This window comes from Myotis brandtii, unplaced genomic scaffold (genome assembly GCF_000412655.1).
Source record: "Myotis brandtii unplaced genomic scaffold, ASM41265v1 scaffold44, whole genome shotgun sequence".
NCBI lineage: Eukaryota > Metazoa > Chordata > Mammalia > Chiroptera > Vespertilionidae > Myotis > Myotis brandtii.
In genome coordinates, this window is record NW_005366833.1 from 1683745 (window position 1) to 1697885 (window position 14141).

General features: G+C 42.7%; 1 protein-coding gene across 1 annotated transcript in view; it reads left to right on the plus strand.

The window, feature by feature from the left end:
* LOC102254206 (histone-arginine methyltransferase CARM1-like) overlaps positions 1–4541 on the plus strand; it is a 206584-nt gene extending 202043 nt beyond the window's left edge. Inside the window, exon 13 of the mRNA XM_014546316.1 lies at positions 3905–4541. Coding sequence (XP_014401802.1) covers positions 3905–3914 — 10 coding nt within the window. The 3' untranslated portion in view covers positions 3915–4541. The remainder of the gene's footprint in view (positions 1–3904) is intronic.
* The last annotated feature ends 9600 nt before the right edge of the window (positions 4542–14141 follow it).

The window sequence follows — 14141 nt, forward strand, 5'->3', positions numbered from 1 at the left end:
TATAAACTTGACTCCCAGTTCTACTTCATCTTACAAGAACAAGGTTTTTACCAGAAAACCACCTAGAGAAGGCTTTGTGCTTGGCTTTGGCCAGCACCTGCTTTGTATGAAGGCAGAAACGCTGTGGCCGCAAGGGCAAAGTGAGAGCTTGTTAAAGATGCCCGAATGGCCATGCCCTGCCAGAACAGATGGACTGTTGAGTGAAGGGCAGGTGCCTTTCTTTCCCCCCTTTTCTCTCTCTCAGCAGCAAGTCTGACTGACATACTTAATTAAGCAGATGAGGATGCTTAAAAATGTGACTCCCCTGTAAAAGATAAACAGAGTAATATCAACCTGATTTCACGACTTAATATAAAGCTACTGTAATCAAGGAAGTGCAGTTCGGACTGGTGAAGGGATGATGTGTAGACAGGTGGATGGAACAGAGATCACAAATAGACCAAACATCTACATCGATCGATTCTCAACAAAGTTGAAAAGGCAGTTCAATAGAGTCTTTCAAAATTGGTGCTGGAATGACTGGATATCCGTATGCAATGAAAAGTGAGCTTTCGTCCATATTTCACACCATCTATAAAAATTAACTCAAAAAAGATGAGAGATTAAAATGTAAAACCTAAAAAGATATATAATACTTTTAGGAAGAAAACATAAAAGAAAATCTTTGTGACCTTGCGAACATTTCTTAAATATGGGACCAGAAACACAATTCATAAATAGAAAAAAAAATGATACATTGTACTTTATCAAAATGACAACTTGTGATCTTTGAAAGGCATATTATAATAGAATGGAAAAAAACAAGTCACAAATTGGGTGAAAATATTTGGAAATCACATATTTGGAAAAAAGCTAGTATCCAGAATATAAAAAGAATTAGTGATATAATACTCTCAAAAAAGCCCAATAATACAAAAACAATTTTTCAGAAGGCAAAAGATTTGACCAGACACTTTATCAAAAAGACATAATAACAAATTACATGAGAAGGTGCTCAACATCATTAGTCATTAGGGAAGTGAAAGTTAAAACCATAATGACATACCACAGCACACCTAGCAGAATGGCTAAAGTAAAAGTCCTGACGATTTTTGACAAGTGCTGGTGAAGGTGGAGAGCTGGCAGGATTCACATTCATTGCCAGTAGAAATGCAATATGCTACCGCCATAGCGGAAAGCATTTTGACAGTTTCTTATATAGTTAAATGTGCACTTACCATATGACCCAGCAATCCCACTCCTAGGTATTTATACAAAGGAAATGAAAACTATATTTAAATGTTTATTGCAGCTTTATTTGTAATTATTAAAATATGGGAATGACTAGAATGTATCTCAGCTGGAGAATGAATAAACAAAATGTGGTCCATCCAGAAAATGGAATAATTTTCTAAAAAAAAGGAATGATGCATGTAATAATACAGATGAGTCTCAAAAATATTATGCTGAGTAAAAGAAGCCAAACTCAAAAGGCTGCAGATTATATGATTCCATTCATTTGACATTCTGGAAAATGCAACACTGTTGATTCAGACAACAGATCAAAGCTAGGGTTGGGAGAAGCATTACTATAAAGAGGAACAGGGCATTTTTCACAATGATGGCATTTTTCTATATCTTGATCATAGTGGTGGCAGTATATGGTCACACGCATTTGTCAAAACTCAGAGAACTATACACCAAAAAGGGTAAATTTCAATAAAAGGTTAACATCAATGGTGAGAGGGCAGGCTAAATAGCCATCTCAGATGGTGATTAAAGAAAAATTGAATTTATTTAAGGAAGAGGGCGCAGGAGATGGGGATATCCAAAGAGAAGGGCCACACAGCACTGAGCTGAAGGGTATTGGGTCCATGATAGACTTGAGACAATGAAACAAGGCAGGGCACAGAAGAAGCAACTGGAAAGCCTAGGCTGGGCTGCTTTGGCTCACTGAGAACTCAGAGAAAAGGGGGCCTTGGAGACAGGTTCAGGGGTTAGCCCAGGACGAGCTGCCACTGCCCATTGCTCCCCTGGTTGCAAGTCTCGTGGAGTCCCTTAGAGGTGGGGGATATGTGCCTGTGGGAGAGGAGTGCACACTGGGTCCTTGTCCGGAGCCTATTTGTCTCTCTCTTGCAGGTGGAAATCTTAGGGGAGGTCTCAGGGGAGGGTTTTAATAGCATATTCATCCGTTTCCCAGTGTGCTCTTTCAGGGTTGTGGGCTCCACTGATTGGTTGGAGCCAGAGCAGGGGGTCACTAGTCAATGTAGCTGGTCCTGAGGCAGCCACGCATCACTTGTCTGGTTTTGCTGCTTTTCTGGGCCTGGAGCTGAAATACAACTGAGGCCTAGCCTCTAATGTTATCATTAAGAAGGAAAAGGTCAGGGATCTAAACTGCCTGACCAGCGATATGAAAGATCAGGGGTCCAAACTGCAAGACCAGTGACATGCTTAGAGGAGGATAGGTTACTCCAAGGACAAGGTTCTTGTTTTCCCAGTTTATCTAAACTGCCTGACCAGCGATATGAAAGATCAGGGTTCCAAACCGCAAGACCAGTGACATGCTAGAGGAGGAGAGGTTACTCCAAGGACAAGGTTCTTGTTTTCCCAGTTTTGCCCCTTGCTAGGCATCTGGGGGTCTCTGCCCTGGTGAGTTTCTGTACCTGGCCTATCATCCTTGCTCTGCTCATGTTTAACATTTACTAGATGTAAAGAACTTTTTCAATTACATGAAAACTTACCCAAAAAAGAACTACATAAAGGGATAGCAGAAACAAACAGAATGACATGCTAGACAGCGGCAAGGCCAGAGATGGGAGGTGGAGTTATTTACATTGAGTGGTCTGGGCGGCCTCTCCAAAGAGGGGTTAACTGGTAGAGACTCAAATGTTGGAAAGGAACCCTCATGGGCAGATGTACAAGTAGAGCCTTCGGGAAGAGGACAGTGAGGGCAAAGTTAGCCTATTGAGTAGCAAGAAGAGAGAGAAGTTGGTGCTTATTAGCCTTTGCTACCTATATATATAAAGAACTAAGTGTCTGTCCAACTGGTTGCTATGACACTCACTGACCACCAAGAGGCAGACGCTCAACGCAGGAGCTGCTAAGTGTCTGTCCAACTGGTTGCTATGACACTTACCACCAAGAGGCAGATGCTCAACGCAGGAGCTGCCCAGCTGCAGTGACTTGGCAGTGGCGGTTCTCGGGTGATGCAGCCCGGAACCAGAGAGGAGGGAGCCCAATTCCTCCTTCAGCCCTGGGTTATGTTGTTGCTGGGGCACTGTTGGCCCCGAATCTGGTTTATTGCACACTTTTGTTTGTATTCCACACCCTGTACGACAGCAACTTTGCAGAGTGCCCTCTCGGTGCACTCCGGGACCCCTCAGGGGATGTTGGAGGGCCAGTATAGGCCCGATCCCCGCAGGCCAGGCTGAGGGGCCCACCTGCTGAGGGACCCTGCTCACTTGGCAGACACCCTTCTAGCTGTGGTGACGCCAGCACGACGCCCCAGGTGTGGCTGGCAGGGGAGGGACCATGGGAGGTTGGCTCCAGGGCATGTCTGGCCCTTCTCACCCATCCTGCCCCACTGGCCACCTTCTAATTAATTTCCTTTCAGTGTGCATAACTCTGTGCACTGGGTCACTAGTAAACCTATAAAAAGGAAAAGTTCTTTCAGTGAATAAAAATCCAGATCATCCTCTCAGATCTGAATTTAGGCTATGCATAATCAAACCTACTAAATATAGTGGGTAAATATAGATCTAAGGCTGCCCATAAAATCTCCAGGGAAGGGCACAGGAATAGGAAGAGGGGAGGAGGAGGGAAGAGGAGGGAAGGAGCAGACATGAACACATGGCTCGTCTATGGCTTTGGATCTTGCTAGAACTTCATTACTTTTGGTGTCATGGAATCACCTTCTCTGTTTTAGGTTTGCTTAGAAGATCAATAAGTAAAATGAAGGCCTGAGAAGTCCCTCAACATTCAAGTTCATGTCTCCTGTTTCAAACATGCATTCTGAATTTTACAAGTATATTAGCTTTATTTATTTAAAGTTGTTTGTTTGTTTGTTTTTTCTAACTCTAAACTGCCCATCCTAATTTTGTTGACAAGTCTATTTCTTGTGGCTTCTTAGACTGGCTCTTTATCGCTTTTTGCATGTAGTTGAAAAACAATTTTTTAAAAATTTTTTGGTTTCTGTTTATTTTTACTTTAGTAAAGCCATAAGCATCGCTTCAAGTTCTGACGTATTTAAAAAAGACAGTTAACAAAACCCTACCTCATGTTTATATGTATGCATATGTACAACATGACATAGACCATGTTAGAAGGGATCTTCTATTTGCAATTTTAATCTATTTTTGCAAATATCTGCAACAAACCAATAGCTGTTCCTAGTTCAGCAGTGTGTTAAAGATTTTTTGCCTATTCATGTAATGGAATAATTCGATGTCAGGAATGTTCTTCATTGGCAATATTTGATGACTCTGTACATAGTTAAGAAAATGCAGATGGAACCTTTGTCAGTCCTCTTAGGTCTACAATAAAGAGTACAGTGTGACATACCAGTGGGAACTCTCCTTTACTTTAAGACATTTGTTATATGTCACACGTCAAATGGTGATGAAAGATAATCTTTCCAAAGAGCAAGTTTTCCCCAGGCCCCCAGAAAACCCTTATAAAAATGGATGTCGCATCAGCAGGATAATCTAATGAAGCCCAACAGGCAACCTGCTCACTCTGTCAGGGGAAGTGGAACAAACAGCAACCACAGATTCTCATCAGTCAGTCAGTCACCCACAGCATTCAGCTTTCCACACTGGTGCTTCCCCTCATTCTGGCCACTCCGTTTGAAACACCAAGCTATCCATTCCAACAGGCTGACTCACATCACTGCAAGGCTCCGTTCTAATACACCCTCACCAGCATGCCCTGCTGACCACCGTCCACACTCACACATCTCACCTTCGACCGATCTCCTATCCCTCCCCTTATCTAATCCTTTCTTGCAACATTTTATCATCTCATACCCTAAACAACCCATATCTTTCTCTTCTCTGAACTAAATTTGTTGTGGGTTGGATCCGAGTCCAATTCGTTTTTTAATGTTCCTCAGTACCTAAGAGCCCGCCTCAGGCATCACAGGTGTTCAATCAATGTATATTGATTAAATAAATAAATGTATCCTGAAGTTCAGAGTAATTGGAATTATGGAATCAGGTCTGACAATGTTCTAATTGTCTTTCAAGCATGGTAGGCAGAAACTATGTAAACCCTGGGTTGCAGAAACACAATTTGGCTATTGCCACTGTCTCCACCCACACCCAGTGCAGACATTCATAATCAATCCCCACAGTCATTCCTGCCCAGCCGTGACTTGGCCTCACAGTCCTCCTTAGCCTGATGCCCTAAGAGGCCATTATCAGTCTATAGAAGTAGTCCTAAGAGATGAAACCTATGACTTTTAAGGACTCAAAAAATTGGTATTCTTTCCCAATCTTTGAGCAATTCCAAAGATCTGTAATATTTATAAATTTGTAATTTGCCCCATGACGTGGGTGATTGAGGAGAGGTTACTAGTAAGAGTAAAGCTGGGCTGAGCCCTAGAAACAGTGTTGGATCATCTATCCCGTCTTGGAGGAAAGGGATTAGTGTCGGCTTCTTCAACTAGCTCCTCCAAGCTTTCCCCAAACTCACACAGGTAACATTATTTTTAAATCCAAGGCCAGGAGCGAAGAATTAACAAACAGGTTTTTTTCATCGCATGCCAAAATCTGGGGACAGAGAGGTGTGGCAGGCCAAGGCCCCTGGTATTGTCCATTGGGGGTCATCCCTCAGCCCACCTCACAATGGTGCGGGGTTCCCCTCCTAGGAGTGGATGCCCAGGTTCGAACCTCTAAATAGAAGAGACCCAAGCCTCTAGACAAAGACTTTAAAAATGTTTTTATTCTGATTAGCCAATTTAAATAAACAAGTAATAAAAGATCCTGATCTAACCAACAACAACAACAAAAAGTGAAGCACAGATTTAATACCCATATATGCTACACAGTGGGTGTCGGGGAGTAAATATCTGACAATCACTCAGAGGATGTGTACTTAAAACTTGTTTTTCCTCCTCTTCACCTTATTTTTGGAAGTTTATATGTGCTTAGTAGATGTTGCTAAAAATGGTATAAAGTAATGTAGGGTAGAATTTATTTTAGTGAAGGAATTTAGTAACTTATTCTAATTCTTATAGAATTATTAAGAATCAAAGGGACTGTGTTTTGTGGGGCAACCATATTACCATGGTGTTTTCAAATTTGAAAGTGACCTCAAAGCAAGTCCCCTGAGAAGATGATGAAGACCATATTCTGCATTTAGGAAAATCTCGGGAATCTCAGTTTTCATGAAACCATCCTGCCACGATTAAGATAAGTGGCAGCACGTGGGACAGGAGCTGATGTCAGGGGCTGCTCTGTGGTTGCCTGCTTCCCAGGATACCCAGCCAGGACACCACAGGACTCTGAAGGTGCACAGGCTGAGGAGCAACAGGACATACACCAGGAAGGTTCTCGGAGGTTCAGCTGTGCCTCTGACTGTGGTCACACAAGACACCGGCTGAGAATACTTAAACACAGAGAGTTATGATGTCACGTAACAAGAAGTCCAGCGGTAGAGGGGACTCCAGGATTGACGACTCAGCGGCTCTGTGGTTTCATCGAAGACTGAAGTCCTTCTCTCCTTTTCTCTGCCATCTCCGTCATAGCCCAGACCGCAACATGGGTGCAAGGCCACCATAGAAATTACAAGAATCTCATCCAGACACACCAATGTCCAGAGTTATAAAAACAGACTATCATTTCTGGTATCGCCTCTTAAAAAATGATGATGAAGAAGAAGAGGAGAAGGAGGAGGAGGAGGAGGAGGAGGAGGACGACGACTTATATAACACTTATTGTGTGCCAGGCACCATTCTAACTGCTTTACAAATACAGTAAGTCCTCACTTAACATTTTTGATAGGCTCTTGGAACTGCAACAAAACAACATCTAAGGAAACCAATTTACCATAGGCTAATTGACATAAATAACAACTAAGCTCTTACAGCAGCATCTCATCAATGTTACAATAAAACGACACTAAACGAAAGGATGTTATTTGCGGACCTGTGATATTAACCAATTTTTATTCTTTCAACAATCCTATTAGGTATGTATTGTTATTAACCTCATTGAACAGATGAGGAAGATTGGGGCAGAAAGGGTAAGTACCTGTCCTAATGGCACACGGCTAACAAGTAGTGGAGCTGGGAATTTAAACCAGAGAGTCCACTCCAGAGTCTGTGCCCTTAGCCACACAGCTGTCTCCACTGTAAGAAAGTCTTGCCTTCCTGCTTCATTGGCCAGAACTGAGTCACATCCCCACCTCTAAACTAATCTCTGACAAGAGACAAGAGATTGTCACAAAGAGGCTCAATCAAACAAGATTTACCACTGAGCTGGAGGTGGACTCATCTTTCCCAAGGGATAAAAAGTAGTTCTGTTCCCAAAGGGAAATGGGCAGAAGGCAAGGAACCAGCAACGCCTGTTTCAGGGGCTGCCTACAAACTGTCCAGCTTCACTGTTAATTCCCTTTCCTCTGCCTTCATCAGGTAAGATAGCATGTTACACCGTAGTCCTCCATGCATGTATTTCTACCTCCTCCAACTTGCTTGCAAGCACTCAAAATAGAAACAAAACTGCATGTTCCCCACAGGGCCTGGCATAGGGACCTGCACATAGAACGTGTTCAAGAAACGTTTGTTCATTATAATTGAATTTTCATTCTCAAGTCTACTTAATTGGAGAGGTCAACAGTCGGCCATGCTCGAGGCAGGCAGATAATGCATTTTCACATTGATCTAGCAATCAAATGAAGTCTGAGAAACTTCCCTTGCCATGCAAAATAGCATGGAATCACACATTAACATAGGTCAATGCAAAAGCCCAAACTTAGTAAGTTGTTAGTGTCTTGCACTCAGCCCCCCTGGAGATAACATTAATGTCACATTTTTATTATGACTTGACCTTTCCACTCTATTTAAAGAAACGTATCAGAGACCCGTAAGACAGAGCAGGCTACATCATTTACACCGCCCTGTGCAAAAATTAACTGAATTCTGGATCAAACTATTACTGAAAGTGATGTTATAGTACAGTGGATAAGGGTGTGGGCTCTTTAAAAATACTGTATCTGGGTTCAAATCTGTCAGTTAACTAGATAATATGGACTTGGGCCAATGACAAGCTTTTCCTAAGCTTCAGTTTCCTTGACTGCTAAAAGAAATAACAAGAGGGTCCTTGTGAGGGTTGAATGAAATCATACATATGAAGTAGTTGACACGGTGCCTGGGTCTTTAAATGTAGTTCTTATTATTATATTACGTTATCATAGGAAATGGGTCTTAGTTTCTCCTCTGAGCTCCATGATTATATACTTTTTAAAACTGGTGTACTTCCAATTATAACAGGGAGAGGGACACATGCCTGGCCACCCCCATCTACCAGTTTCTCTCCCCTCTGCCACCCATAATTCCTTGGGGCATTGGGGGTGACATTTATTCCTTCTTCTACTTTATAGTTTCATTCTTTACTTTGGGCACCAGCCTCAAGATCTAGCTGTGCAGTAGGGCATAGCATCTTATCCACAGAGGAACTTTTGGCTGAACCCCTTATATATGAAAGGTATTTAGAAAAATCCACTTTCTGTTCATAGGCTAATTTTAAACATATTGTCTTGCTAAAGAAGTCACCTCATTCATTTATTCATTCCTTTATTCATTCACCCTCTCTTGCCCCCAGTCAAAAAGCCTACACAAATGATGATACAGATGATGAAGAAAATGAAACTAAAGAAAAGAAATAAACAAATACATTAGTCTAATAGTTGCAGTATTTTGTCTCCATTAAAAACAGAATTTTTCATTGTTATCTGTAGCTTACCAGGGAGCATGTAATTGGGGAACACAACATAAACACGTATATCTCAGAAGCCCCAGAGCCTGCTGGCACTGTTTCCCAAGTATTAGGAAATACCTAGAAATTGGAGTGAAAGAATGTCTTCATCAAAACAGAAACTCTAGGGTCATGTGCTTTCAAAAATGGAGGGGTTAACACCAGCAGCTTTAGAATTAGGCACACTGGTTTGCGTGTGTGTGGACATAAGTGCTGCCTGCCAACATTTCTAGTTTTCTTCTCCTTCCAGGAGGAAGAGGATCATAAAAGGATCTTATTTCCTAGACCCCTTGAAGGTAGGCATGGCCTTGTGACTTCTCTGGCCTATCCTATATGAACAGAAGCAATGTATGTCACCTCCATGTGGAAGCATTTAAGAGATGCTGTGAGATCCTCCATGCCGGCTCTTCTTCCTCCCTCAGTAATTGTGGAAGTCCTGTTGAGATGACATGTCATTACATGGTAAAGTCCCCTTCTGCCTGAATCTCTGAATCAGTCTCCAAATATCTCAGAACTCTCATGTCAACCTATGGATTACATGTACTTTGAGGGGGAAAAAACCTTTGTCATTTTAACCACTGTGCTTTGGGAATATTTCTCATTGCAGAATTAGTAAGCCTATCCTAACTAATAACAGCATTATGCTAGGCACTAGGATACATATTTATGCATCCTGGGATACATAAATAAGCCAGGTAGACAGAATTCTCCTTTTTATATTATAGCAGGAGGGATACATACAGTAAACATACAAGGAAATAAATATATAAAATATTCAAATATGCAGGGAGCTGTGAAGAACGTAATACTAGGAAATGGAATGTGTTGTGCCCTATTGGTTGCTTCTCAGGCAGCAGCGCTCAGAGAAACCTCACTGAAGTGCTGAGCATTGAGCTGCTGAGGAGGGGCCACTAAAGATTCAGAGAAAAGAACTTAGGTGGAGACAACAGCAATTTGAAGGTTTAAAGCAGAGGGTGATGTGGTCTGATTTATCCTGTGTACTGGTTCACTCTGATTGCTTTTGATAAGCAGACTGTTGTGGGCAAGAATGGAAAAAGGAAAATCCTGATATAATAGAACAAATGACAGATGGGATGTTAGGGCGAGGCTTTAGCAGTGAAGATGATAAGAGACCAGATTCAGGGCCTATATTGGACACAGTAATAACAGAACATGCTGTTAGATTGGCTCTCAGTAGATGAGGAAAGCAATCAAGGTCAACTCCCAGGTTTTTGGTCTGAGCAACTCATGGAGAAGACACGGGGAGGAGCAGGTTTGGGGGTGGGGGCTGGTGAACATCGAGACTTCTGTTGGGAACATGTTGGATTTGAGATGGCCACTTGATGTCAAAGTGGAGCTATCTGACAGGCAAATGTGTGCATCTGGAATCCGGAGATAGGGGTTGGAGAGTCACAAAGCAGACAGATGGTAATTAAAGCACAAACCTGGACGAGATCCCTTAGAAGATAGTGTAGAAAAGAGAAGAGAGCCAAGAGCAGAGAATGCAAACATTTAAAAGTTGGAGAGTAGGAAGGGTCAGCAAGAGAGACTGAGCAGTTTGCCTGGGAAGGTCAGAGGAATGTGGTGATATGGAACAAAAGAAGAAATCGCTTCAAGGAGGAGAGGTGAGCAATGTGTGTCAGACGTGCCTGTGATGTCAGAGAGGATAGAAAAGGGAGATTTGACCACTTGGAATAAGTAACATGGACGTTATTGGTGGCTTGGATAAGAGCCATTGCAAGGGTGAAGAGGGAAGGGGATAATGACGAAGTGGTTCAAATTTTTAAAAGTATAAAGGATGTACAATGCAGCCTCCATCTGACCTCTGTCCCCCAGCCTTCAAGTTCATGTCCCCAAAGTAAACTAATGTTTCTTGTCCATTCTTCCATATACACATGCAAGTACTCATGCATTGTTCTCTCTCCCCCTTTTGGAGCGGCTTCAAGGAGGAAAGGTGAGCAATGTGTGTCAAACGTGCCTGTGATGTCAGAGAGGATAGAAACGGGAGATTTGACCACTGGAATAAGTAACATGGACATTATTGGTGGCTTGGATAAGAGCCATTGCAGGGGTGAAGAGGGAAGGGGATAATGACAAAGTGGTTCAAATTTTTTAAAGTATTAAGGATGTACAATGAAGCCTCCATCTGACCTCTGTCCCCCAGCCTTCAAGATCATGTCCCCAAAGTAAACTAATGTTTCTTCTCCATTCTTCCATATACACATGAAAGTACTCATGCATTGTTCTCTCTCCCCCTTTTGGAGCAAGTGCTATCATACCCGACATACTGTGCTGCAAGTAGAAGGCCAGGAATTGGGCAACATGGAGAGAAGTAGATTTTTTGCCACTTTATCTTACAGCTACTGAAATCATGATAAATATTTTTAGGAAAGCAGTTCTTATTAGGTAATAGGTATGATAAATGGAGTTCTCATGTGTCTGTGGAGGAGGCAGTGTCTGTTGAATGGGATGAAGCTTGAGGAGTGGAAGTACCTAGGAGAACAAAAGTAGGAAATGTGATGTGTAAGCATTTTTATACACGTTCCCTGGGACTGTCATGGAACTTTGCCATCACTGATGGGTTTGCTCGCCATCACTCCATCCCTTTCAGCACTTTTGGGAAGGCTCTGCCCTCCTGCCAACACACCCACAGGGGCTCTTGGCTGGCTCTTTCTGAAGTCAGTCAGCTGCCAAGATCACCACCTGTCCCCTGTCAAAACGGCCCTGTATTGCAGACGCATCCCTCGTGGCTGACCATCCGTGCAATGCCCCCATCAGGGTTTATTGTGTAACCAGGTCCCCATGCTCCTGGTTTGCTGTCCCACCACCAGCTGCATGTGGGAGCCCCTCTCCTAGCAGGGAGCATGTGCCTCTTGAATGCGAACCAATTGTAATATTTAAAAAATAGGACCCAGTCTTTAAAATTGCCATCTGACATGCCAAGCGAAGCGAAGCTTATTTTCAAATGATTCCCAGCTGCCGTAATAGCACTGTGCCCGAATGGCTCAGTCATTGCAGAAGCAGGGAGGGCATTTTCATTTCATATCTGACCTGATAACGGGAGTTGTGATTAGAAATCAACTTGAGGTACGTAGAACCGCTACTTATAAGCATATCAATTAACATTTGTGCATTGCTATTTTTAAAGCACTTTCTGTACACTGTCTAGTATGGCAGGGAGTGATGGGGGCTCCAAGGAGAGAACAAAACAGAATTCTTTTACTTCCTAGGCTTAGAAGCAGGAAGGACACAGACAGGTTCTTGCAAAAGCGAATATCAAAAGAAGACCCCAGCGCTAAGCACAAAAGAATAAGCACTAACAGGGCCAAACCTAGAGAGGCTGAAACGAAACCATCGCCAGTTCAATGGAGACATGTCACGGGAGGAGGGCCAAGTCAAACAAAGTGCTCAAGACAGAGGGCGGTGGAACACCTGTTTGGTCAGAGTCGGTTGTCTGTTCTTTTCTTTATTCCATAGGTAACACATAGCTTTGTATTAAAATATCACAACTGCAGATAAGCCAAAAGAAAAGAGCAATGTACGTTAGGCTTCTCTGTCTAGCCTCTCTATGGCCACATTCTTGGAGAGAATTGGCTGGCACTTGTCTCCATCGATACCCGCCATGTGCTGCTTTTTCCCTATTTCCCTGAAAAGTACTTACCGGCTCCCTGTCTAACCTGCTCCCTCTTCCAGGGGTTTCACAATAAACATTTCCCAGCTGTTGGTGACTCCACAAGGACTCCATTGATGATAAGTGCCTTTCCTGAAGAGCTGGTACCCATAGTCATCTTTTGTCTCACAGGCTGAAATGCCCAATGTAGCCATATAAATTGTGAAGGAATTCAGCGTGATGAGTGTCACGGCAATGAACGCCAAGCAAAATAATGATGTGCCACATCAGGTGGTTTTGATTTGCCATATTTTCTTCATGGTGCTTTCCCCAAAGAGTCTTACGAAACTGGCTGGAACACATCTGTGGTATCACTCCCCACCCTCATTCCATTTCCTTACTGGGTTCCCTTGCACACAGTAGGTACTCAGTACATGTTTTCTGAATGAAAGTTCTTTCTTAGTCAGGTGATTTTGATTTGCCAGTTTTGATTTGCCATATTTTTCTTCATGGTGCTTTCCCCAAAGAGTCTTATGAAACTGGCTGGAACACACTTTGTGTATCACTCCCCACCCTCACTCCATTTCCTTACTGGGTTCCCTTGCACACAGTAGATACTCAGTACATGTTTTCTGAATGAAAGTTCTTTCTTAGAATGTGATGAGGCTCCACTATTGAACTGATTCAGTAGGCTTTGTTTCGCATGAACTCCTATATGAAGCCATTGTCCACTGAAAAGACTGATTCTCCCCCTTTGGCTAAACGTATGGAGTGTGTGAGGGCAGATGGCATGACTACAATGTGATGAGTCTGATTGTGTGTATGTGTGCCTAGGCATCATTACTGTGTTCCTGGACTGTGGGACGTTCCCAGCATATGACCCTTCTCACCAGAAGCTAACACTTAGAATTCTTTCTTCCCTCAACAATTCTCTTCTCAAGACTCCCCTCCCCCCAGAATTCTTCTCCATCTTATTATAGCTGTACCCAAATGCCCAAGTGAAAATTGATCTAAATTCTTGGCGAAGACCAGACTCGAGCCATCCCAGGCAGATCACAAGGTAGAGGTGAGCTCTCCAGAATTAAGACCAGGGATGGACAAGAAAATGGAACAAGACAAGTGGGAAAGTTGCCGGTAAGATACTAGTAAATACTGGCCTAGCATTTCGGGAACATACTGGAGAGGCTTTTTTTCTGTAAAATTCTGATAGTGCTAAGCCTGCATTTACCCCAACCCTATCCTTGCCCAGAGATGAGGAGGGGAGCAGGGATGGGACACAGGGGGCAGGAGAGGTGAATGAGTGCAAAGAGAATTTGAATTAGAGGGAGAAAAGAAGAGAGGAAATTGTAAATGGAATTAAATGGAAATAGGTGACTGTTAAAATCTATCCATCATCGATCTATTCACCCATTCATTCATCCACTCATCTATTTATCCATTTTGCCTTCCAAAAGGATTTAAGTTAGTTTCCAAGGATAACTAACTTGTATATGATGATATAGTATAAACTATAATTAACTAGAATAACAAAGAAATACAAGGATGGGGCCAAAATGGAGTCAGGGGTGGGGCTGACCACA